Consider the following 24,767-nt stretch of genomic DNA (forward strand, 5'->3'; position numbering starts at 1 on the left):
TTTTAGAGCTTTCTAGGTCTTGATGGATATGCTTATATGCTTACTGTATATATTAGTACAGTCTTTTACTAAGACTCCATTACCTCATTTGGAGAGTTCCAGCTGTAACAAAACAACTGCCTTTATACGCCAGTGATATTATTGCCCAAGGAAGATATGGTCAAGCCTCCTCCTTTCTGTCTACACTGAAAGGTTTGACTTGCTTTTTTACTCCAGAGGCAACTCCTGAACCATTACAATTCATGCTTGCACTAACTTGTTTATAAAATACAAGGGTTTTTTTTTGTTAGGCTCTTTTGAGTTTTTGCTTGATTTTTTTTTTTTTTTTTAGTAAATTGTTTTGTTTTGAACAGGGATAAAGATTATCACTTGAGAACCTACAAGTCTGTCGTCATGGCTAACAAACTCATAGACTGGTTGATTGCACAGGCAAGTATACCTCTTTGGATTTATGTATGCTTTCCATTTAAATTCTGATTTGAAAGGTAGTGATGTATTAAGCAGAATAACATGCAAACACTGTGTAAGGGTTATTAGAACAGCGTATGTAAGTGTAATCCTCTTAAACTAGTGAAGTAACAAAAATCAGTTGTCAGCAGCTGTACTGTTCATCCCTTTTGTGCTTATCTTCCTTATTTGCAATTGAATTTTAAATGTTTTATTGAGACCTAGCTTTGTGATTCAGCATGGCTTAAAATGAAATGGATAGGCTCTGAAAAACTCTAAATTACTAATGAGATGGACAAAAGTCAGCAGTGATTTGCTGTCTTCAGTTCTGTTTTATTTTAAGTGAAGTAAGAATAGTATCTTGTTCACTCAGTCAACATGCACCATTTTTATAAAAGTTAAGTTAAAAACTTTGACACTTTTAGATTATATTATGTTCAGTTTTTATGGAGAATGCAGTGTTACTAAAATGTTTACGTATTTCTTTGTAAATATAAAGAGGTATACCATATAAAGGTCCCTTCCTACCCAAATTATTCTATGATTCTATGAAAAACATGTATGTGCTGATTTATGTGTATGCTATAATTGTATATATAAAGGTGGCAGCAGTAAATATAATCTACAATGATTGCCAGCCCTATGAGGTTACACCATTGTGCATAGGATCCGTTTTGCTGCTATATTAAAATACATTTAAAAAAATATGTTATGGTTTAACAGGGGGATTGCCGGACAAGGGAGGAAGCTATGATATTCGGTGTAGCTCTTTGTGATAATGGGTTTATGCACCATGGTAAGTAAATACATTCCGTACAGGCTATGCTTACCTTTTGTTTGATGCTATCTACATCATTGGAAGGAAATACAGGGGCTGGTAAAGATACTACAGAAGGGACACGGAGTTCTTTCATTGTATCAGTAAGAGACCTATGCTACAATCTTCAAGAAAAAAGTAGCTATTGTATACTCTGAAAATTATTTTCAGTCAATGTTATAGCATGTACTGAGGAAGTCATCCTCTAAAGGATTTAGAGGGTGCAGTTTTATTATTCACTTTGAAAGAAATTTCTTAAGCAGGTGATACATATTTGCACAAATGAGACGATAAAAATTCAGGAAATAATGTAGGAAAGAAAAGAAACTTTTGGGGGAATGGATAAAGTATGGAGGAACATGACTTAAGAAAAGTGAAGTGGTGACAACAGGAGAAAGTGGACTGTAGAAAATGAGAAAATCATAAGGACAGCAGTGAACAAAGAAGGAGGGAGAGGAGAGCAGAGATAATGTGCAGTACCAAAAGTGAGGTGAACAAGGTCATATTTAATACTGTCAGAGGGAAGATTTCAGTGAAAGGATTGAAGCAGTAGGTCATTTACTGAAATGAAAAGAGGAAGAAATTATTTTCTCATCAGCTCATTTAGAGAAGGAGTGAGAATTAACTTCCTCTCTGTCACACTCATTCTTTTTCCTGTGACTTTTAGACATAGGTGAATATGCATCCATCTGCTGTTCTAGTTGCTTCCATATCCACATTCCCATTTATAATGCAGAACCTGGCGTACTTCACCACCTGGAGAGTGCCAGAACTCGGTGGTGAGCGTCTCCAGCAGCTGTCCAGCAGAAATTTTCAAAATCATGTTTTTAAATCCTTTTTAAGAAAACCCCGTGTGCTTCGCATTTTCGCTAAAACCATTTCACGCGACTCAGCTTGGTGGAATCCAGATGTTGTATTTGAAAATGAGCTTAGTGATACCTATTTGTAATGGATCCAAGTAGAAATCATTGCTTATCTTAAAAATTAAGATTTCCCTAGGTTCGCACACAAAAATAGTTTGCTAGCATTTAATGTGTTTATGCCTGTTCACTATTTTATGGTTCATGAATGACATTATACTAAAAGTTCCAAAGAAAAAAAGGATTAATGTGTGTGGGTTTATATCATACAGTGTTAGAGAAAAGCGAATTTAAAGATGAACCACTGCTGTTCCGTTTTTATGCGGATGAAGAAATGGAAGGGTCAAATATGAAGCATAGACTCATGAAACATGATCTGAAAGTAGTGGAAAATGTCATAGCCAAGTCATTACTGGTGAGTGAAACCCAATAATTGTATGCCTTGATGAGTAAAAAAACCTGGTTGCAGTGGCAAATTAGCACTGAGTATTGTTATTTAATGGGGATATACTTTAGCTCTTAATGCCTTTCTGAACAATATTTCAAACAATTTTATTTTTCAGATTAAATCTAATGAAGGCACTTATGGTTTTGGTTTAGAAGATAAAAATAAGGTGCCAATTATTAAAGTGGTGGAGAAAGGATCAAATGCTGAGGTATCAAGTATTATAAATTGTCTTCCCTGTTTTATTCACTTGATCACAGGTGTGTACATCAGTTAGGAAATTCTATTGTAGTAGAAGGTAACAGTGACAACTTTCGAAGAAAGCTGTGGTTACGATTTTTTTTGTTCACTTTTTTCTTTTGATTTGGTTTCTTTTTTTCATTTAAAATATTGCTCTGACCATTATCAACACTCATTTTCTGCTCAGATAAATTGTTATATTGAGTGGTGATACAAAAGTTATCATTTTATTTTAATACATTTTATAACATTATGGTGATTACATCAATCATGAGTGGAGTAAACATTTTTGGTACAAGATGAAATGAGTATAAAGCTAGTCTGTGAGTTGCACTTGATATATGTCATAATATAGGATCTATCAAGCTTTGGATAAAGTCAAGAATTTGAGAATCTGCATGAATAAATTACAGCCTTTCTGTTTGTTAGTATTGCTTCAAATGCTCTTTGGGTAAATTCATATTCTACTGAACTGCATAAGAGTGTCTATACATGTAAAGATAAAGAATGAATCTCTTCTGTGAGAGAAAAAAAATTAGACCTAGATTTCAAGCCTTTCTAAATCTCGTGGTGGAATATAAATTTAAGATAAAAATATGTACAGCAGATCAATAATATCATACAGCCATAGAGCCATATCCAGGGTGATTTCTAGCGGTCAGGTTCTCCCCTGGTCTCAGATGGTGCTAAGGCTCAACCTGTGCCCTGAGCTGCTCTGTCTGCTCCTGCCACCTGGCTGGTTACAGGTCCTTTCTTGTTAGACTGGAGTTTAAAAACTGTATGCAGTTTGACTTGCCATACCTTTGGCTAAAAGGCTGTAAAATGTTTCAGGATATTGTTCTGTTTTGGAACTTAATAAATATTCATGTACTAAAATATTAATCAGGTCTTTCCTTATGAAAAGAAGCTTTAGTTCCTTTGGAGAATGATGGCTGGACAAATTGGCTAACATCAGAAAAAAGATAAACTGTCTCAATGAAAGCTGTTGTGTTAATTATTACAAATATTAACCGATATTATAATACTGTCAATTAAGACTAGGTCTTATATTTAGGTCTCTTCAGAATGAGTGCTTACTGTGTCCTTCACATCAATTTAACCAGTTCTAGAAGCGTTTTGTGGTGTAAGTCTTGTGCGTGGTATGTGAAGGAAGCATAAAGAATGTAAATAAATGTGCATGTCATTATTCCTGTTGGGGTTGCATGCCAGCGGAAGGAAACACATTAGTGGTTATAAAGGCAAATGTAGACATATCTGTTATTGTTCCCTAGATGGCAGGTTTGGAAGTTGGGAAAAAAATCTTTGCAATTAACGGTGACCTGGTTTTTCTGAGACCCTTCAGTGAAGTGGATTGCCTCCTGAAAGCATGTTTGAACAGCAGAAAGCCTCTGCGGGTTCTTGTGAGCACTAAACCACGGGAGTAAGTTGTCATTCCTTTGGGGAAATTTTTACAAACTACACTTGAAGTGAATTTTAAAAGACCAGTGGAAATTCAGACAGCACTACTGTCTGCTGTATCTAATCTGACTTTGTGAAGTTAAGTGATTTGATCTGCCTTGATTTTGTTTTATTGCATTTGTCAGTCAGCAAAAGCAAAACACAAGTGCTTTAGATCATCAGCTCTGCCCCTTTAAATACATGCAGGAATCGCAAGTGTAAATGAAGTTTCCTTAACTGTATGGACAGTTTTGAACACTTATCTCTCATTGTGTTTATTAAACAAATTCCTCTGCCTGGGGATTAGTTGCTGGTTTGGCAGAAACCAGACTCTGATCTAATGAGCCCCTTCAATGTGTGTGCTGGCTGTGTAAACAGCAGGAGCAAGTAAACAGTTCCCCAGCTTTATGAGAGATGCATTGCTGGACACAGCTCTGACTGTTCCTACCTGAGTGCAGTTTTCATTATGTAAAAGAAATACAAAGTTAGGCCTAATGACTCGGTTCGATAAGTACATAAGTCTATTAATAAAGTAAATGCGGTTGTTACTAGTTTATACATAGCAAAGAAAGAGTAAGAAATAGTGGTCAGGAGTAATATTGATCAAATTTTGCAGGGTAAGGAGGAACCATGCTCTGTTACCAGACAGAACACACAGACTGCCTTGGAAATGGCTCTGGTTCAGCAGTAGAAGGGAGATGTATTTCTCCTGTCCATAAGCAAAGATGTCTTGAGAAATACAATGGCACCTAGAAAGGGGAAAAGAGCGAAGAAAGTAGTATGGCGTAAATGTGATAATCTGCACTGATGTTAAAAAAAATAAAACAAACCCAAAACAAAACAAAAAAGAAAACCCAAGCAAACAAAAATAACAAAAAAATCCCCCAAACCAGTAGGTGATATTGTTGTAACAAGCACAAAAGGCATATCTTGGCCTTTCTTTAATGTAGATCTTGGTTAATTTCTGACACAACTTGCCAGTGAAAATGTGGGTGAATTTCAAGGTTGACAGAGATGGTCTAGTGAACAAGGAGTTTGGAGGAGTTGAAGAATTTGTTTCTCAAAGCTGCCTGCTTTTTGTCAGGAGCTAGCACAACTGTGTTGGCAGAAGAGACAGTTCTGCCATAAATTCTTAGCCTAAACTGCAGTGGTGGTCTTTCATAGCTCATTAGCACGTTCTCAAAGCATTTTCAGAATGAAAACATATAGATTGTATCAGTCTTAGTTAATATATATGTATACTAAATAATGCTATACTTATGAAAATGCTTGAAACGAAAATTTATTAATCGCAAGAATATTCTAGTATTTTTAAAAAAATTAGACTTCACTAGGTTTTGGATCTCACCTCTGCTGATAATCATCTCCAAATGCTAAACAGTATGTATAGCAGAAAAAAGTACAAGAAATGATGCAATGATATTATTCAAAACTAATTGTAAATCAGGTTTATTACAGTCCAAATATATTTTAAAATCACTTTTCAGCATCATTTTGAATTTGTCTGACATAGCACTGGCAAATGGAGCTCAGGGCAAAGATCCCTTAAATAATGGAGCTGGCTCTGTACGTAGAGCCTGCAAAGTTAAATCTGCACTGTTATGCATGACCTAACTAGCTCTGATAAGGGTTAATGCAGCTGTGTTGCTTTCCTGGAACCTGAGCTGATACCATGTGGATATGCTAGCTTACTTTGCATGAGCTCTGGGTTTCATTTTAAGGAGTGGATGTGAATTTTGATTCTTACATCAGTGGTTTTTTTGGTTATGTTTGTCAGTAGGTTTATTACTGTTGTACTTAGACCAAGCAGGAGAGTAGCACAAGGTGCATGCAAGTTATATGAACAGTAGTAGGCGATTCTTGCTTTACAAACTCAGTACTTTGCATAGCTGCTCAGAAAAACTGCAACAAAATATTATTTCAATAAAACTCACCGAGCAGACACTTAGATGTTATTAAATTGTAATACAGATCTAGTCTCTGCAGGTTTCTGCAGCCCATCTGACAAGGCCTGCTATGATCTGTGATTCCCAGACTCCATCCTCTTGGCTGGGAGACTGCCTGCCTTCCCAGGGCTTGCAGTGTTGCTGTGCTGTGGCAGCTGACCCAAACTGCAGTCCCTTCCATTTGGGAGGAATTTTAAAGCTGTGGTGGTGCTTTGGTCATAATCAGACTATTGAACTTTGCTGCGACATAGTATTGCCTTCCTCTGAGTGTTTTTGATATCTCAGTGTGCTCTTATTTTCTATGTCAGTGGTGCAGAGTATCTGGAATATGAATGGTGCTGAATCTGAAACAGGGAGCTGAATGAAAGTTTGGAGTCTTACGCTCTTGTAATACTTACTGCTGTCCATTTTTGTCTTGACTAACAAAATGCTGCCTTTTGCTACATTCGTATTGAATCTTTGCTTGTATCAGGACAGTGAAGATTCCTGACTCTGCGGATGGACTCGGATTCCAAATCCGGGGCTTTGGCCCGTCAGTTGTCCATGCTGTTGGGAGAGGTAAGCCATAAGACCTGTCAACAGTAGCTGTAAATCTACATTTAATATCTAAATGTCATGGCTGAGATAAATCAAAATTAGGTCCAGTGATTCAGCTCAGATTTTTTTTCCCCCAAAGGAACAAACAATATTAAATACAAACAAATAAGATTTTTTGGTTGTTTTTATACTTTGCAAGCTTTGAATAGATTCTGGATTTTTTTTTTTTTGTGTATATGTATTTATACGAATGTAGGAAAGTTAATTTAAAGCCATGCATTCTTTACAAACTAAGGAATAGCTGATGGATGCAAAATCACATTCTGCAGTGGATGGGTGTTGGGAACCACTTACTTCCTGAGCATGAATTTATTAGGCAGCCCTGTGTTTCTGCAATATTCTGAAAACATTTTACAGAAAATGCACTTTTCACAAATCTTTTCAAGGGTGCTAGTGACCTAGTCTGCCTCAGTAACTGCAGATTTTTCTTCTAAATATTGGTTTGTCCATTTTGTGGTGTGATTGTCAAATGCTTACCATCCCTAACTCTTGGCTGGTGCACTGGTGATAAAAGAAGTTGAAAGCATTCTTTATTGCTGTCACATGTTGTTAATAGTAGAGCCAGCTAACACTATATTTTCAGCAATTGTGGGGCAGTTGTGTCCCTTTTGCCCCCTTCTGCCTTTGTAATTGAGGAATTTAAAGTGAACTGATCTGCAAAGCAACCAGATTTGAACAGAGCTTGGTGACTTTTTTTTCTAGGCTGTGGTGCCAGAAATTATATTTTCAAGAGAAGGTCTAATAAACTACAGCCTTTTAGGCTGATGTGATAATTATTTCTGCACCTGGATCTCAATTCAACTGCCTATCCTTATTCATAAGCACATACTTCATTGCAATTAGCCTTAACAGTATGTAAGTGCTTGCTTGTGTGGTTTGCGAAAGCTGGAATTTTTAAAGCATATCCTTACGTACTTTGCTGAATTGGGACATCGGGTTTTTTGAAGAGAGATTTGTTTTTGAGATAGAGATGTTTAATAAGGCCTATTTAAATGTTTATTTTTAAATCCTTTTCTTTTGGGGGGATTGCAATAGCTGGTAGTGGTATAATTTCCGAAGACTTTCTTTGATACTAGATTTAAAATGCAGCTATCATCTAACCTGATAGTACCTAAATGAGGGAAATCCAGGTATATTCTTTATTTCCTTGTCACATATGCTCAACTGACAAGGCATGACATAGCTTTTCTATTTGTCACCCCTGCAAATTCAGTCCAGCCTTTTCTTTCTTAGCAGCTAGCTTCTGCGCCTCAGCCTTGCAGTCTCTAGGCAATAGATTTTGACTTCCCTGGCACCTTTGTGCCAGGATCAAGAGAGATGTGAGGTGGTGAATATTCAGGTAGCTGGAACTCAAATCATAGTCCAGCAGACTGTCTTTCACTTGAATCACACTGAAAAGACCTGGAGACCACTGCTTTTTTTGGAGTACCTATTCAGTGGATAGAAGATTTTCCCAAGGTGGTTATTCCATTCTGAAAATGTATCACTGGGCCATACATTTTATGTTGCTCAAAGATAATGTTTTTGGTTTGTTTTGTTTTTCCCAACAAATAATTAAGTTTGAGATCTCCTACTTGATTATCTTAGGGGATTTTGTTTAAAGCTGTAAGACACTGTTGCAGTTGAGTTGGTAAAAAGGTTAAAATAAGAACAGGGTCCTTGGAAATGTCTTTGAATTTGGCTATTTCACTTAATATTTAACAAGAGACTCTAGTATGCTCTGATACTTCTTTATAACTTGGCAGAAAGCTTCCGTTTTGTATGTAAAATAGAGACACATGAAGAAGTCAAGAAGCTCATAAGCGTTGGGCATATAAAGGAATTTAGAATACAAGTGGCCTAAGTTATATTCAGTGAGTTTCAAACTAGAGCCTTTTTTATCCTTTTAAAATCCATTTCTTTAAGACAAATTTTCCGTATTTTCATATTACTAATCAACATTTGCTGTATAAAACAGCCTTTAGAAAATAGTCTGCTCTCTTTTTATGGAGTCATCTGCTGGGGAGCTCCATTTTCGTGGAGTCCAGCTGACAGCAGAAGCACCCTGTGGTCAGGGGAAGTATGTAAGAATTGTTGAGAGCAGATTCCGATTGGAAAAACTGAGGCTTTTGTACTGTAAGCATTAAAGGAGATGTTTAGGAAAAGAAGTCTGTTAACTATGTGTTTTTTTTAAATAGGAACAGTGGCAGCAGCGGCAGGTCTCCACCCTGGCCAATGCATAATCAAAGTGAATGGAATTAATGTCAGCAAAGAGACTCATGCAAGTGTTATTGCTCATGTCACGGCGTGCAGGAAGTACAGGCGGCCAATGCAGGTACATCTCACTGGGTACCCTTGCAGATTTTTCTTCTAATTTTTTTTTCTTTTTTGGTCAAAGTATACAGTCTGGTGTGTATCTGTGTCCATATATCTGTTGTGTTTGACTGGGATGAGGGGAAAGGAGCTGTGAATGAAAATAAAAGGGAAGCCAGTTGAGCTGGCTGGAGATTGCTCAGCTGAAGATTGCTCACTATATTGGTGGTGTTCCCGGTGTATTTCATTTCTGCATTGAATAAATCTAAGCTTATAGCTATTTTTTTTTCATATGGTATTTTTAAAGGATCATTTCAAGTGTTTCTGCAGTTCTATGCAGAAAGCATAAGGAGGTATTTTCTCATCATGATGGAGAGGGATTTACACAGCTCGCTGCCTGCTCAGCAGCAGGAGAATGCAGTGCGAAAAGCTGATCTTTTTCCAGACTTTCGTAACACTTCAGCACATAAAGAGCAGAGGGCACATATTCGATAAAAGTCTCTGTGTTCCCATTGCATTCCACCCTTGGAAATAAACATACATTCAAGGACTCGAAATTTCCTTTTTTTTAATATAGGCATGCAATTTTTCTTATCTTTTTCATGTTAGTTTAGGGGAAAATCTCAGGCTTCCAAAACAGAAATTTAAGGAAGAAAACCCAAACCAGCTGGATTCTGTAATGTAATATTACCAAGTCCCTGCAAATTTTTCATAAACTGTGAACCAGTATCATTAATTAACTTCACAAACTCTTCCAGTGCATGTTAATTGAGAAGAAAAATCCAATTAAAATGAAGAGTGAAACTCTTCTCCCGCACCTACTGCATAGATATGAGATAAGAATTATAAGTAAGAGTGAGTTAGAACTGTGTCATGCAACTACAGTCTTTATGAAAATGTTTGTCTGCATGTTTGTGTTTAAACTCTAATCCAGAATTGAAGTTGTTAAATAACATAACAAGATCAAGCTCACCTATCCTTTAAAGGAAGATGTTCTCTAGGAAAGAGAGGGTGGTTTGTGTACTACTAGCAAAACTGTTTAGAATAAAAGATAAATTAAACTCTTTACGGCAAGTGCATTCTCTCTGTATATAACTAGAGTTCCTATAGAGATTAGTGACATCCAAAGAGGATTGATTAATTTTGGCTGGCATGAATGCTTTGACATGCAAAATTACTCTGGTTTTTTTTATCCACTTGTGTAAAATATTGGAGTACATAACTGTTTTTCCTATGCGGAGTATTTATTTCAGTCTTAAAAAGTAGCTAACTGTAATCCAGCAAATCACAAATAAGGAAATACCCCAGACTGACAAGAAAAACTTCATTTAGGATGTAGTGCTATCAAATGCTTTGGGAGAACTGTCTAGACTGAAATAAACGGCAGTGTTCCCACTGGTGTCAAGACAGAGAAAATTTAATTTCCTATTCAGAAATTTGGGATTTTAATTATTTGGAAGGTGACTATGGATTTCTCCTATTTTGTAAGTAGAGTGCATTAGCCTATCATTTAATTAACACAAATGTTGCAGTGTTCTGTGGTTGGCAATAATTAAAAGGGGATCTTTTTCTGTTCCCTCTATATTCCACTTCTCGGAGTGAGGAGTCTTCCTGCTTGCCTGGAGCATGAAGTTTCATTTCAGATTCTTGCAGTGTGAATAACTGTAGCTTCTGTTGGACAATGTTTATATACTTTCTGCTTGTCTGGATAAAGAAAATTGAAAGCAGATTTTACTTCTTAGAACTACAATTTCTTTGCAGTCATACTAATCCTGATGTGACAGATTTATGCTTAGTTTGTGCCTCTCTAATGCTTTTGGAGAACATAGCTCCAAATCGTATCACATTGTATCTTGTGTTAACTTTGGAAAGAGGGACTTCCAGTTTAAAGTTGTTAGTCCTCCCATTAGGCCATATTAAGTTCAAATAATGAAGGAACCCTTTGGTATAATGTACATCTCCTATTGGAGACTAGCGTGGCAGTCTCAATGCTGCCAAGCAAACCTGTAAGTCTCCATAAATAAGCAGCCAATATTCAGATGTACATGCAAAGAAGTGTGGGTTTCAGAAGTGTTTCTGTTGATCAGCTTGTGCATGGGTGTCTTCCAACAATCAACAGAGAGCTCTGAAAGTTAAACTTCCTTACTAAAATATTTCAGTGTCATTGAGTGAAAAGTAAGGCATGGATTATTCTAGGACACCTAGAGAGAAATAGTACCTTAATCATACAAAAATTTAGTTATCTATGATTAGTGGGATAAAGGTAGCAGTTGAATATTGTATATTAGAAAAGCAGAATCGGATGTACGTGGCATTTTACGTGAAAATTGTAACATTCAGCTTAAACTTTTGCTATCCTTGCTTAACTTTGAATTCTTCCACAAACTTCTTTTTAAAGTCTATGAATTCAGATTAGTCATAATTGTGTCACTTATTCTGCTGTAGCTGTTGGAGTGATTAGCTAACAAGCTTTTCTTGAAGTGTAAGAGGAAGAGTAGTATGGAGATGCCATACTTGTTAGGCCCTTCCACATCCCTTAGGATGTGATGGGCATGTGGCTGAGCAAGTGAGGGGGGAGAACAAGATGTAAGGTGTATGCGTGGCTTCTTCAGAGGTTGTATGACCGAGCCACTATTCCTGTGCTTGTATGTCAGTCAGTCACATAAAATGCTGGACTTTTGGGGCCTGTGACTCTGTCCTTTTTGGGAGTTTTGCTAATCTGGAGGGAAAATACAGAACATCTAGTAAAATAATTGTAGTAAAGGCAAATGTAAGTATCAAAGCCTGTAGTGCATATTCTTCTTGCCAGTGACACATGGGTGATAGATTAACTGGACATGCTCTGTCTTTGGTTGGTATTCTGTAATATTTGCCTGCAGTTTTGTGGACACACAGCACATTTGTCAAGGTGAAAATGTGTTCTCTGTTTTTTCACAATTTCTTGTCTCAAATGTTTTTCAGGCTACAGTTTGATTTGAAATGTCTTAAACTGGTTTTGGCAGAGACATGAAGCTGATGGATGTCATGCTGTCACATACTTCATACTGTCTCATGACAGTATACTTTGAAATAAAAAAGAAGTTGACAAAATGCTTCAGATGGTTTTAGACAAAACCAAAATTCTCTGTAATTTTCAAAATACTATTTTTCGAGCTCAGAAGGCAGTAATTAAAAAAGCTGATAACAATCAGGGAATTAAAGCAACTCTTTCATGTTTGAGAGCAGTGAAGTAAGTTGCTATCAATTGTACTTGCAAAGCTATCTCTAGCTGTGATTTGTTGTTTTTCTTTTTTTGCTTGCTTTTTAGCAAGATTCTATACAATGGGTTTACAACAGCATTGAAAGTGCGCAGGAAGATCTTCAGAAAACAAACACTAAGCCATCTGGAGATGATGGAGGAGATTCCTTCGACTGCAAAGTGGAAGGTATGGGATGCTTGTTTTGATTGTGTTATTACTCAGAATGTTAGTGTAGTAGCAAGGAACATATAGGCAGTGATTTTGTTTTCAGGGAGGAAATTGCAAGCAGACTGTAAGATGTGGTTTACATAAGGCTTTGCTTTTTTTATGTATTCTAAAGATGTAAATTTAACATGCTGTTCTCTGAAAATTATTGTATTTCTGATTTCAAGAAAAAAGCTTCTGTGAACATATTAGGGAAAATTTGTTCAATTTTCATTCATAAAATACATAATCCTAGGAATTACCTAATTTATTTTCACGACTAGTGATCATTTAAGGCTGAATTAGATGCATTAGTCACTACTGCATGAGAAATTACAAACCAGCTATCCTTCAGATTATTTTCAGGCACTTAACATTTAAATAAAGCTGCATTCATATGCATCATGGTAATTAAAGAGACAGTTAACTTGTGAACTGTATTTATGTTCTTTGGGTAAATGCTGATGTAGTGGTTTAATTTCTGAATGTTGACACTTTTCATGGTCTTTTCTTCTAGTTTATTTAGAAGCTCTCAGTTTTCCTTTTTTTTTTTTTTTTTTTTTTTTTCTGTCTCTGGATTATAGATGAAATTGAATTAGTCACCTTCAATAACTGTTTGTAAAGAGAGACTACTGTGACTTGTGTGTTCATGCCTCTTCAGCGATCTAGTATTTTAGCATCCATAAACCCACTGGTGTTCTGATTTTTAAGTCATTCAGGTGGTAGTTGGATTTTTTGATGAACATTTTTTAATAGAATGATCAGAGCATACCTGTTTCTAAAACATTTGCCTGGGCCCTTTTTAGTTTGTTTAATGGCCAACCCTCCTTGACTGATTTGTGTTATTTCCTTTATTCTAGAGGTAATTGACAAATTTAACACTATGGCAATAATTGATGGGAAGAAAGATCATGTGAGTCTGACTGTTGACAATGTTCATCTGGAGTATGGAGTGGTTTATGAGTATGACAGCACAGCTGGAATAAAGTGCCATGTGTTAGAAAAAATGATTGAACCAAAGGGATTCTTCAGTTTGACTGCAAAGGTATGAAGCAATTTTTGTATATATTAATTCTCACTATGCTTAATACCAATGCAGCAACATCTGTCTCTTGCTTATTGTTAGGATTATGTGTATTTCTTTTATTATCTTATCCCTCTGACATTTCAGAGGATGATTGTATACTCAGGAAGCAAACTAAGTTATGGTCTGTTTATAAATTAAAGCATCTAAACTGAGAAAGAGTTAAAGAACTTTGAAGTCTTCCATTCCTCCTGCCCCTCTCCCTTTTTTCTTAATTTTCAAATAAAACGCGAAAGAAAGTCAAAGGCTCACTGAACTGTCAAAACTTGGTGAAGGTAGGCTGTAGGTTCCAAAAGTTACTTAATCTCACCAGAATTGCACGTGCAACTTTTAAAATTTGTTTCAGTAACAGGAGTAGCACAAGATCTGTCTTTTCTGTGGAAGTAAGATAAAGCTGTGCATATACAGGCACACACATTGGCAAAATCATAGAGGAATTAAGAAAACAAGTGCAACTTTAGAGTTTACTTGGGAGTTTTTATTTTGTGAATATTTGCAAATGGTAAAATCTGTGGTAGCTATGAATGGGATGTGAAATTTTTTATATATATGTGGTATTGTCTGGGTCAGATTGACAATGTAGTAATACAGCTCTTAATAAGTTTGTTTTTATCTTTCACACACCTACGCATGCTAACAAAGTACACTTAATAAAAATATGAAAGCCCAAGCTTTTGTGAGTGTATGGTTATCTGCGAATTTCCTTTTCTGTTGATGTTTCCATCAGAATTGTGAACTAAAGTACTGACTTTTGCAGAAATGATTGAGGCATGGGCATGTTTTTCTTTCCCCCCACTTTGGAGCAGGTCAGGTTGACAGACAGGGGAGTAACTTCTTGCACCAATGTCATGAGATTTGCTAGAGCTGGTCTAGTCAATGCTTCAAGTCATTGCCTGAAAGATGTTAATTCTTCTGTAATTACAGTTTTGTATAAAATGTTTAAGGTATCATTTCCTAACTGCTTAAGAAATACTTTTCCATTTTTGTATATGGAGTAGTTAAGTAAAGAAGTACTTGCAGTGTGCTGATTCTGGCTTTAAATAATGCAGTGTCATCACCCTTCGTGTTTAAGCTGGATAAATAAATATTTAGAAATGATTAAAAAAGAATAAGGAGATGTAATGTGACTATGTAAAGTTTATATCGAGTAATAGTGGTCTAAATGACTACAAAAAGTCCAACAGTAGAAAAATCAGGTCCCTTAACTCAAAAGCAATAATAAAAATTGTAGTGCCACTTCATCAAATATAACTGTCTGCAGATGGTTTTAAATACTCCAAATATAAACTTTTCTGTGCATTTAGTGGGGTCTTGTGCTTATCTCCATACGCTTCTTTCTCTCTTTGCTGTGTATTTATTGTTGCTTTGCATTTTTAAACATCTCTGTTCTGCATCATGTGTAGTAGGGGACTGAAGTAACCCAGGACTGCTTTCCTATAGTGTGCAAATCTTTGTGTTAATTATCATGATGAGAAGGTATCCAAAATTGTGCTGCAAAAGTTAGTGGTATTGAATGCACTTATTTTAATATACAGCTGCAAAATCCCCCACTTGAATTATTTAAATCTGTATTATTAATTAAACCTGGCATAAAGGAAGCTTAAAAGTGTGACCACAGTGACTGGCGTGTGTGCTGTAATTAAACACTGAAACAGAAGAGTTAAAGGCTTTCCTTAATTCATCCTGCTGTGGACCTGAGAAATAAATTCTCTCAGGACCTAGTAATTTATAATCTGTGACTTCTTAAAAACTTTGGATTTTGCACTCCAAAATTTCTGTGCATTGTCATTTTTTTTCTAAACTCCTTGGTTAAGCTTATAAATCGTATATAATATCTGTGATGGTGGATAGTATAATAATGAACTGTAGCAGAAGTGAATTACAGACATAAGTCCTGTTATGATTAATATGTATGTGTTGTTTGTCCAGACTTCGAGTATCTCTAAAATGTGAGCCTTTCCTTGTTTAGGTGCCTTCATCTGAATTTTGTGTGTCTTTGTTAGAAAGTTATTTTTCAAACACATCTTCAAAGTTGGACCCAACCAGCAATAGCCTTCTCCCAAGTTCCATAACACAGTGAATCTCAATGCCTGAAATGTAACTCTAACTCCAAAAAAAGGGGCTATATACTGCCCTCATCTCTTCAACATGCCTTTTTTTCAGTTTTCTATCAGCATCATTTGGCTCTGCTATTTCCATCATAGCAAGACTTCAGTCTTTGCTGGGCTGTATAGCTTACTGTGTTCTGTATTTCCTGTTTATATATGCAGAATATACAAGATGATAGCACTCACTTTCCTTGTATGCTTCCTCAATGTGCTAGTATTGCTTATATTGCCAGACCAAAGTTTTGCTACAAGTAGTGAATTAATTTATCAGCTTTGCATAATATGTGCTGTTCAAGTAAATACAGCAGATAATGTATTTCAGAGAAGTCATAGTGGTTACATTAGTAGGAAATTAGTAGTAAATCCGTTATCAGACAATGTCATGAGAAGCCAAATAAAAGTGCTTATTATGGATATAACTTATGCAGGGGATAGATTTAAGGAACCCTCTTTGCTTCCCAAGTTTCATTAATTGCTGTTATGCAGCATTGCCTGTGATGTTAAAAGGCAACTGATAATTAAAGCTGAAAAGCCTGATAATAAGGGATGATAAGTAAGGGGTTATCTTAGCCATATCATAACATACTGCCCTTCTTTTTATTATCTTAGATTCTTGAAGCACTGGCAAAAAGTGATGAACATTTTGTACAGAACTGCGACAGCCTCAATTCCTTAAACGAAGTGATTCCCACCGAGCTTCAAAGTAAATTCAGTGTCATTTGCAGTGAAAAAATTGAGCATATCTACCGAAGAATGTCTAGTTATAAAAAGGTATGACTGGCATGTCCTAAGCTTGGTGATACTTGTCTTTTAAGGGAATAACAGGGAAATGAGGTACAGTTTGGATAACTATTAAAAATGTCTATTGTGATGACAAAAATAGGGCTGAGAGTTTAGCTATTTTGAGGCATGAATGCCTGAACTGAGTAATTGCATAAATTGTTTTCAAACCATGCTCTTTATTATCCCTTTTTTTTTTTTTTAGACACTGGGTAGATCATATCCTTTCTTGTTTGCTGTGTTCCATTGTAGATACAATCAACTGCATATTTCCCACAAAAGGCCCAGCATTCTTGTAAATGCCTTAAGCCAATACTCCAGTGAATTTGCAGATGTTAACCAAAAATGAAGCAATAACAGCAGAATTGGTTTTTTCCTTCTAATGCATCTTAATTTTAAATACTAATTTTATTCATCTTTTACGCCCTTCAAATTGGTATGAGTTTTTCTAGCATCACTATTAATAGTAATAGCTCTGTAAATTGTTAGATTAACTTGGACTAATAAAACATTATACATGGAAAAAAGGTGATGATTTCTGTACACTTGGAAGCTAAATTAATGACATGTGAATGAATAAATAACCCAAAGTATGACCTCTAAGTTGCTGTCAGTGTATTTCTCTATGGCTGTTTAGCTAAGCAGCACAGAAATGAATCCACCATTTGCCAACTTGTTACTGCAAACTTATTTTCTTATCGTGGTTTCTGATTTCTCTGCCATACAACCTATTTCTTGGGAGTTTGGAACGAGTTTGAAGTAGGCCCAAAATGGCTACATAGAACTGGCTCTGCCCTGTCTTATCTCAGTTGGGGATCTGAGTTGTGACATTTACAAACTGATCTGTTCTAAGAGTCAATATGCACAAAATTCAAAAGAAAAAAATATGAGAAGGAAAAAGAGGTTCAATATGGAAGCTTCACACAGTTCTAAAAGTTGCACGGAAAAGAGCAGTTAATGTTTTCTTGCTTTTCAAAGGAAAAGGAGGGAAAACTGTGAGGAAAACCTGTAGCTTCAGTTGGGTGGATGCCAAAAAGCAGCTTTCCAAAGACTTTTCAGGGTGCTCTTAGACAAGAAATGGAATAAACTGAGGAGTTGAGTCACAGAAGAAGGCATCAGAAGGTTCTGATACTTCATTATCAAACTCTTCTGATCCCTGCCTGAATTATAAACCTTATGTTTTCAAATTGATTAAAAGTCAAAATATCTTTTTTAAAAAAGAAATTAATTAGTTTTAACATTTATAATAGTATATTTAGAGTTCAAGTAACATGTAGGCAGTTTATACCTTTCCTGTAGCCAAAAAAATTGAGCATGATGTACAGTCTCTTTACAGGAAGCCAAGACAACAAATGAAATTTAATGTGTTATGCTGGATGTGAAGCAAACAGCCTCGAGGAGGTTTTTGTGGTGATTATTCTGTCTAGAAGCAGATATTGCGGATACAAACTGCACTTTCAAATTCATCTGCTTAAAAATCAGTAGTTTCACAGTTACATCTTTTAATGTCAATTAATAACACAATGAATTTCAGGAATAGATATGTCATTTTCTTGGCAAGGTAAAGGTAACCATAGTTACAGGAGAGTTTCAGAGTGCCTGAGCCCAGCTTGGCTCTTGATTTCACTGTGAAAGTTCGAATTCTATAAATAGAAACCCTGTAGATTTCTGCAGTTCCAACTATTATTATTATCAGAACATTTTGCTCATAATAGACCTCGAGTCCAGTGCCATGAGTCCCAGATGTTTCTCAACACATATGAAAAGAATTTCGGGACTGACTTATGACCTGATTAAATCGTAGCCAGGCATTTGGTCTCTCTGGAGCAGGATGTGTGGGAGATTGAGATCTGAAATATGTACTGCTTGCAGGAACATTTTCATCATTGAATGTCCTTAGTGCCCTTCTTAACTATTTGTACATTCTTCAGCCTTCGAAAAAATCTGTAATTGTATTTCTTGTAACCTTCCAGATCTTGTTCTGATATAAAGATATAAATGTAATTAATCAATCAAATGTTCATCAGACTGAAGTAATATGACACCAAAATAAATGGAAATCTAAATCCCAGCACAAAAACCTGTTATTATTCACAAGGGACATACCTTTGTTCAACTAAGTATTAGTCAATATTTGACTGATGGAAATGTACTGACATTTATTAGGGAAGGAACTTTGCAAGTTAACTTTGAAAATATTCTGATGCATGAGCTATGGTCCATAGCTGAGGTAGGTCTGTACAGTATTTTGACTGGAGAGATACTGTGATTAAAATACCACAGACTTGGAACTGATTGTGTCTTTTCCAGAAAAAATTCTCCCTTAACAACAAACTGCACTGGAAAGGACACATTTTGACAGAAATTCTAGTTGTGACTTACGAGTTTCTTTTCCAATGGGAGAGCTTGATCTCATGACTTTTATGATTCTGAAGCAGGCGTGTTTTCTAAGTGTCCAAATTCTAAGCCTGTTCAAGAATGTGCACAAAATTTTAGGTGTTATAGTAAAGGAGATGTGGATAAGCACTGTTACTAGAATTAGTCCATAAATCAGAGGGGGAAAAAAATATTCATCATTGCTGAGCTGATATGTGGGGAAGAGAAAAGATGGTGGACTAGCAAAGTCTGTAAAATATGGTGTTTGCGATTTTTGTGCTCTACTGTTTATTAACTTTACAGAATCACTCAAAATGACAGAATGGTTGAGGTTGGAAGGGTCCACTGGAGGTCTTGTCCAACTCCCAACATAGAGATGGTTGCCCTGGACCATGTCCAGAGGGCTTTTGAGTATTTCCAAGGAGGGAGATCTGACAACCTCCTGGGCAATCTGTGCCAGTGCTCAGTCACCCTCACAGTGAAAAAGTGTTTCCTGATATTCGGAGGGAACCTCCTGTGTTTCAGTGTGTGCCCATTGCCTCTGGTCCTGGCACTGGGCATCACTGGAAAGAGCCTGGCTCTGTCCTCTTTGCACCTTTCTTTCAGGTGTTTACAAGTGTTGATGAGATCCCCTGAGCCTTCTCTTCAGGCTCGACAGTCCCAGCTCTCTCAGCCTCTCCTCCAGTCACTTAACCATCTTAGTGGCCCTTAACTGGACACTCTCCAGTATGCCCATGTCTGTCTATTTCTGGTGAGCCCAGAACGGGACCCAGCACTCTAGGTGTGGCCTCACCAGTGCTGAGCAGAGGGGTAGGATCACTTCCCTCTACCTGCTGGCAATACCTCTCCTAATGCAGCCCAGGAAACTGTTAGGGAGGACTTCCTCCTTCCTGAATATGAAATTCGTAATTCATAGCTTCCAATTCTCTCTTTATTATAGTTTCAGGCAAAAATTTCAGAGATTTTTGCAAGACGCTAACTGGAAAACATCTGTGTCAGCAGGTGTTTATAAATGTCATGTGCAGTACAGCACTGGATCATAGACCATTTCCAGACTTTCTCGCCAGGAAGGCAATTAATATTTTATTATGTTGCAAGGAAAATCTGTCTCCTTGTTACAAGGTTTTTTGCATTTGTAAATATAATTTACTTCAAAAAACAACTTCTAAAAAATACCTTTTCTTTCCCATGTAGAGAAGGATGGAAATTATGAAGTCAAGGCATCTGAAGTCAAGGATGCCTGGAATATTTTAAACTCTTGTTTTCTACTCAGGTACACAAGTTTTGTCAGATGAGTGCTGACACATCAAAAGCTGTTAATCAAAGTTTTGTTTTCTTTCTCATTTCTAGTTTTCAAGAGTATTAAAAAATAGAGCTTGGCCTACCTTCAAACAAGCTAAGTCAAAGATTTCACCACTTCACAGCAGTGATTTCTGTCCAACCAATTGCCATATCAATGTTATGGAAGTGTCTTACCCTAAAACATCAACGTCCCTTGGTAGTGCCTTTGGTGTGCAGTTAGACAGCAGGAAACATTCTTCCCATGAAAAGGAAAATAAAAACACTGATCAAGGTAAGTCAGCTGAACTTGAAAGTACTACTTCCAGTGCTTCTGATATAGAGTCTTAAAAGGTAACTGCTTTAGGTTTATGTCTCAAATTTTAAGACTAAGAACAAGCCTTTATGAAATCCCCCCATTTTTGATACTTAGGTTTATTTTACAGCATAATAAAGGCTACTCATAATTTCACAATAACTTTTTTCCTTAAATAGCTTGACTTTGATATGCAAAATAAAATGCCAAATTAAATAATTACATGAAGTTTTAAGCAGGAAAATATTTCAATATCTGTTAGGTATTTTACTAACTTCAAAATTGTATTGAAAAAAAATATGATGATGTAACCTCTTTGAATTATTCCCAGGTAAACTGAATCCCATGATTTATGTTCAACATACCATTACTACTATGGCTGCCCCTTCAGGACAGTCTCTTGGCCAGCAAGAGGGCCATGGTCTGAGGTACCTCTTAAAAGAAGAAGATTTAGAAACACAAGATGTCTATCAAAAATTGCTGTTCAAATTACAAACTGCACTGAAAGACGTGGAAACATGTGTCTGTCAAATAGATGAGTAAGTAAATGTTACCATCTGGGATTGCCTTTAACTTTTCTATTGAAGGTACCGATAAATCTGGGTATCCTTTTTGTGTAGTGTAGGATCAATGCTAACTTCAGAGAGAATTGAAATAAGGCAAAGAATTTAAATGTAGGTAATATTATATTTTGGGTTTTTTCCCAGCATCCGTGATTTTTTTCCCCACTTCAGTTTGTAGCTTTTCTCTAGAATGTGGAAATGCTAATTATTTTCAGGTGATAGAAATATGAGGCCCACATGTCATTTAAAATTTCGCTAGGAATGGAAACTCCTTGGGTATTGCTGAATAGTCATGAAGACGAGTTTATAGGTAAAGCATTTTTCACCCATAGAAAGATTATTAATTTGTTAGACATTTTTCAAAACCGGTTGGCCACAATGAGGAACTATGGATCTAGGGAGAGCCACTCTTGAGTGATTAGGACACTTGACTTGAATGTGGGAGACCCAGAGTCTCATCATAGCTTGTCCTGATTCAGGACAAAGATTTAAAACTTGCTTTTCCATTTGTCAGGTAAGTGGGTTGACTTCTAGGCTATTTGCTGTCTTGGGATGAGAATAAAGAAGGATGTCAGAAGTTACTAATTTTGAAAATGTAAATAACATAATTTTTTGAGTTTAAAAGCCAGTATTTCATGATCTCCAGTTTTGAAAAGTGGCGTATCATTGCTTCTCCTGTTGTTTTGAAGACTGTACAATGATTTGTCCTTTCATAGTTACTTCAGAGTGGGAATTTTTTTTGTACTGTTCTAAAAGTAATGTAATAGTTACCCAGTATTAAGTAATTGTAATGTATTACATACTGCAATAGGAATGAAAGTCAGAGTAGCCTCAAATTTTTTAAAGAAAATGTTGTTTTCTGTGCTTTTATGTAGTTCTGCTAATTATCATGCTGAAGATGAAGTTAGTTAATTAAATTTAAGATACTTTCAGTGCTTGAATGTACTTAAAAATGACTCTCTGTAAAGCCTATGTTGTCTCTCTTTCTCAAGGAAGTCAGAAAATTATATATGGAAGTTAAGTTAGTATTTCACATAGTTCTTGTTACCAGTCTGCCATGCCTTTCCTTTCCACTCCCTTGTGTCCATGATGCAAAAGCACAGGAACTTCTGAGCCTTCCTTTCATACACATGTGTATATAAATACACACACACACATACATATATTGCGTGTACAGTTCATACACACATATATATACATATATTCATTTTGAAAGTCACACAGTTGTGACAGTAAACGCAAGGCTTCCCTTTTTTTTTTTTTTCTTTCATGTATTTCCTGTACACTGACCTCATTGCAGATCTTGTATAAGGTGCACGGATTTTTTTAGCAAATTTTACTTTTTACTGTTTGTAAGACTGAGACTTTCCATACTTTATTCCTCATGAACTTTGCATGTACTGCCAGCGTGTAATTCTGTGGAGGAAAGTGGTTCTATATAGGAAACAGGACAGCCAAGGGACCTGCTGAAAAGTGCTGAACAGGGAAGTATTTTATTAGAACATAGTTACAGCTACTAATTAACTCTTGAGAGAAAAGCTAGGACTCCTAAGAAACAAAAGATGGAGTAATAAGATAGGATAATCAAACAGCTGTACTTTAATTAGATATACTCATACTTCATCAGCTAGGAGGAAATGCTTGAATATATCAATCCTTGAACTTTATAGACTGTAGAACTTCTGTTTTCTGTTAAGACATAGCAACAATAAAATTGATGTCTTTACTGAATTGCTTATTATTATAAGCAATGTTCATTATTATAATTTTCTCAGGACAGAAAATATGAACACAATATCACAATAGTAAATTTATGTGATATTGAGTAATAAAAAAATTGAGCTACTAAATGACTCTTTGGTACCCTTTGTAACAGTACTGTTGAAAAACTGTTGCTCTGTCATGTTATTAGGTGTTTCTGCTCGGTGTTGAGGTCAGTAGCGGTTTGTCTCTCAACTGTCAAAATCTTGGAGCGGTGTTATCTGCCTAGCCTCTCCTATCTGTTAGTGAATGAAAAGGAATGGAAAAAAGCAGTGTTTCACCTGAAGAGCAGGTCTGCGAGAGCTTGTGGATTATGGGAAGGGAATGCCTAAGAGAAGGTTGTGTACTCCTAGCATTATCTTCATAGTAACGTTTGTCATGGCTCATTGATGAGGTTGGGTTGCATAGGAAGTACAGTACTGATGGTGAGAGAGACACACATACACAAAAAAAGACATATATCTCCTTTCTAGAACCTCTCAAAGTTCCACTGACTCTTCATTTAAATAGTTTACTAGTATCCCAGTACTTTAGTACCATTGCTAGATACCCACTGTCGATGCTAGGTGTTACACAGAAATAAGTCATCCTTCAAGTTGTTTTCTGTATGGTGACTCTGCTGTGTTCTTCGTTCACATGCACTCAATGTGCTTCCATGATCCCAGCTGTTTTTTGGAAGGATATCTGTTGGGAATATACAGGATGCTTGAACTTTTTCTGAGCCTCCGTGGAGTAACGAAAAGGCAAAGCAGCTCACAGCTTGCATAGATTTTTGTACTGCCTGTGGCTATCCATTTTTAATGCTTTGACTGACCATAGTAGGTTTTGTTTGTTTCTGCCATACTTTTGGGTTTATGTTGATTTGGGTTGCATATAGGATTAATTCCACATGTGAGGATTTTATTCTGTTTCATAGAAGTTTTCTTCATAGTTACAGAGACTTTCTAGCTGTTAGTTAATACTCATTCACATATTTCTCCTATGAGAGACAGACATCCAAGATAATTTTGTTTGGGGGAGACCCATCTCCAAAGCAAATATACTGTGCATATGCTGTGTTTAAGAAGGAAAAAAAATACAACCACCACTTAAAGAAAAAAGATGTATTTAAGCGTGGTTACTGGGGTGGTTTTTTTGCTTCCAGGTTTGGGTTTGTGTTTTAGACTCCCTGAATGGGGTTTCTGAGAGCACTTCAGCGACCTCAGGAACTACCAGCTCCAGAACTCTGTTATCCAGAGTTTCAGCTTTCATTCATGGTAGTTCAGCAAAAAAATTTTCCTTAGAAAAAGAGCCTGCGTGCTGAGAGAAAGTGAAAAGCCCCCTTAGGAAAAGCTCCAGCTACCTTAATCAGTCTTTTACTGTGATCTTGGCAGCAGTGACTAAACAGTCACATGAAAGAAGAGGATATAATAGTCTGTCTGTGTCTTGACAAATAATTACTCAGGGGAAGATATTTTCAGGAGGTGAAATTCCAGTTCATTATGCTTGTTTCTTACTCTTGATTATTTTCTTGCAACAACAAAATCCACAAGAAGTTACCAGAATGGATCTTCCTAAATTCCATTTTTGTTTTCCTAGAAGTGGATGATAATGGGAACACAGGAAAAAGCAAAAGTATGTCCTTATCTCATTTCATCTTCCAGCAGGCAGTGCTACAAGGTTGTCTTGGAATGGACCTTTTGTTTTAAGAGCACTGTTAGAATGATCTGCCATGAATTTGTCTAATCCCTTTTTGACTCCCCTTTGTATTTTTGTATTCAGAAAATACGTTTTACAAGTACAAAGAACTAATTTTCTAAGGTCCACGTTTTCATAACACATTTATTTTAGGACATGTTGAAGAACATGTATGTTGTAGCAGGTAGATTGAAGCTGAACACTGCTGTAAAATATGGGCCCTGTATTTCTTTCTGTCCTCGTGGAATCCTGGTAACTGGTGACTTAAGTGATAGGGAAGAACTGAGCTGTGATTTCACA

At 36.3% G+C, this 24,767-nt stretch overlaps 1 protein-coding gene across 1 annotated transcript in view; it reads left to right on the plus strand.

Annotated features, from left to right (window-relative positions):
- Positions 1 to 24,767, plus strand: part of PREX2 (phosphatidylinositol-3,4,5-trisphosphate dependent Rac exchange factor 2) — a 186,144-nt gene that overhangs the window by 92,758 nt on the left and 68,619 nt on the right. The window contains exons 14-25 of the mRNA XM_086464959.1: positions 354 to 429; positions 1,171 to 1,243; positions 2,397 to 2,539; positions 2,688 to 2,780; positions 4,081 to 4,229; positions 6,665 to 6,750; positions 8,967 to 9,103; positions 12,389 to 12,506; positions 13,385 to 13,569; positions 16,326 to 16,487; positions 20,223 to 20,445; positions 20,798 to 21,005. Of these exons, the coding sequence (XP_086321085.1) occupies positions 354 to 429; positions 1,171 to 1,243; positions 2,397 to 2,539; positions 2,688 to 2,780; positions 4,081 to 4,229; positions 6,665 to 6,750; positions 8,967 to 9,103; positions 12,389 to 12,506; positions 13,385 to 13,569; positions 16,326 to 16,487; positions 20,223 to 20,445; positions 20,798 to 21,005 (1,653 nt within the window). The remainder of the gene's footprint in view (positions 1 to 353; positions 430 to 1,170; positions 1,244 to 2,396; positions 2,540 to 2,687; positions 2,781 to 4,080; positions 4,230 to 6,664; positions 6,751 to 8,966; positions 9,104 to 12,388; positions 12,507 to 13,384; positions 13,570 to 16,325; positions 16,488 to 20,222; positions 20,446 to 20,797; positions 21,006 to 24,767) is intronic.

This window comes from Leptosomus discolor, chromosome 5, assembly GCF_034619465.1.
Source record: "Leptosomus discolor isolate bLepDis1 chromosome 5, bLepDis1.hap2, whole genome shotgun sequence".
NCBI classification, from domain to species: domain Eukaryota; kingdom Metazoa; phylum Chordata; class Aves; order Leptosomiformes; family Leptosomidae; genus Leptosomus; species Leptosomus discolor.